Source organism: Sinocyclocheilus grahami, unplaced genomic scaffold (assembly GCF_001515645.1).
Source record: "Sinocyclocheilus grahami isolate Dianchi unplaced genomic scaffold, SAMN03320097.WGS_v1.1 scaffold414.1, whole genome shotgun sequence".
Classification (NCBI taxonomy): Eukaryota; Metazoa; Chordata; class Actinopteri; order Cypriniformes; family Cyprinidae; genus Sinocyclocheilus; species Sinocyclocheilus grahami.
In genome coordinates, this window is record NW_015505593.1 from 382,422 (window position 1) to 384,493 (window position 2,072).

The following is a 2,072-nucleotide window of genomic DNA, read 5'->3' on the forward strand; positions in this document are numbered from 1 at the left end:
AACTCATTTTCGGCAGCCGGAATTTCTGTGCATCTGTAATTATTGGCGGCATTAGAAATGGATATTATATAATAGCTGCTTTTTTGAACATTTTAGCAATTTAAAAATATTAAAAAAAGATTTTTTACACGGCACCCCCAGTTGGGAAACACTGCTCTAAATAGTGAGTGGGGCTTGAGGAAGTGACGTCGCCTGCGTCTGCGCAGTGTGACCTGATGCAGCCCCTGAAGGAGACACAGGAAACAGAAATACTGCAAAATAATAATAATAACGAGACGAAATAACGTTATAACATTTAGTTTCGTCTCGGTCAACGAAAATTAAGAGACATTTTAGCATAGTTTTTATTTTGTAAGCCACATTTCGTCTCGTTTTTATTCGTCAACAATATTGCATTGTACATTTAATTATCGTCATCGTCACATGACCAGCATTTTCGTCTCGTCTCGTTTTCGTCACGTGATAAAGGTTCGTTGACGAATATATTTAGTCATAATTTTTGTTGACGAAAGCAACACTACATATGACATCTGTGGTTCAACCGTAATTTTATGAAGCTATGAGAATACTTTTTGTGCGCAAAGAAAACAAAAATAAACACACGTTCACGAGAGTACCACGACGCATGCGTGTGCATTCCTCTGCTTGTAAACAAGGCGCAGTTACTCAGCAAGGTACTCTCATGAATGGCAGAAGGTAGACACGGAAGAGAAGAAATAGCTGAATAAAGGTGTTATTTTTGTTTTCTTTGCGCAAAAAAAGTATTCTTGTAGCTTCATAAAATTACAGTTGAGCCACTGATGTCACATGTCAATAGACTATTTTAATAATGTCCTTACTACCTGTTTGGACCTTGAACGTTTCAGTTGCATTGCTGTCTATGCAGGCTCAGAAAGCTCTTTAAAAAATCTCTTAATTTGTGTTCCGAAGATGAACATAGGTTTTACGGGTTCGGAACAACATGAGAGTGAGTAATTAATGATAGAATTTTCATTTTTATATGAACTATCCCTTTACTGTACATGTAAATGTAATATTTTGTACACCATGTCATCTCCTTCAGAAACAGACCTACTGTATGCTGCTAAGGTCTACAGAGACGAAAGACTACAGCGGAAGGCTGAGCTCATGACCATGGAGAACTGCAAAGAGCTGGATAGATTAAATGATCTGTTCCGTGGAGGATAAACCTGAAACTGAAACTAATGGACATTTATGAAAATAAGATACCATGGGTATAAATGTAAATATTTATTGTTTGGTGTTTTTTTTTTTACATTCTTATAGAAAGAAAACACATTTAACTAATGAGAGAGTTCAAAAGTCCCTCATCTTCCACTGCAATATACTTTGCTTCAAGGGTTTTCAAATCAACTGAGGAAAAGATCATTTTTACCTAGCAATCCATTTTTAATCTGTTTCTCTTTTATGCCTGACTTGACTAAATCATGAGAAATTATCTTAGATGTTCTACACTTGAACACAACCTTTTTTTTCCCCTTCCTTCTTGACTTCTTGAACCCAAACCTTTGACTTTTATTGACTCCATGTCATTGTTGCTCTCCGTGTTAAGTTTTTAAATGCTACTAACTTGAAGAGACCACTATTTTGAATCTTAATGAAACTTAAATTGTACAAATAAAATAAAAACATTTAAACAGAGGACTACTTTTTTTGTTTATCTTTGGAACACAAATAAAGGTATTTTTAATATTCTCCTTGTTTTGTCTATCCACTGAAAGTTCACATAAACAAAACTTTCACATGTCAAAAGGTATTAAAAAAAAGTCCATGTGAATCAAGCATACAGAACAGAATTAATTTAGGCTTTTTATTGTTTTATAAACATTTATTAACATGCATAGAGTTCACCAAATATGTTAAGCATGGAAGCTTATCCATGCTTGCTTGATGGGTGAGAACAAACCTCATTGGTTCTCTCGCATCAAGAAAGCACATCTGAGCTTATGACATATAATGATAATAAACTATCCCCTTTTAAAGAACCGTTGTTTAGTTTAATCGTTTATTCAAAATGATTCTCCTCTCTGAAATACTATTAATTAATGCTG

General features: G+C 34.5%; 1 protein-coding gene across 1 annotated transcript in view; it reads left to right on the top strand.

Annotated features, from left to right (window-relative positions):
* dnajb14 (DnaJ heat shock protein family (Hsp40) member B14) overlaps positions 1–1,660 on the top strand; it is a 117,638-nt gene extending 115,978 nt beyond the window's left edge. Inside the window, exon 8 of the mRNA XM_016232597.1 lies at positions 1,064–1,660. Coding sequence (XP_016088083.1) covers positions 1,064–1,188 — 125 coding nt within the window. The 3' untranslated portion in view covers positions 1,189–1,660. The remainder of the gene's footprint in view (positions 1–1,063) is intronic.
* Positions 1,661–2,072: the final 412 nt, after the last annotated feature.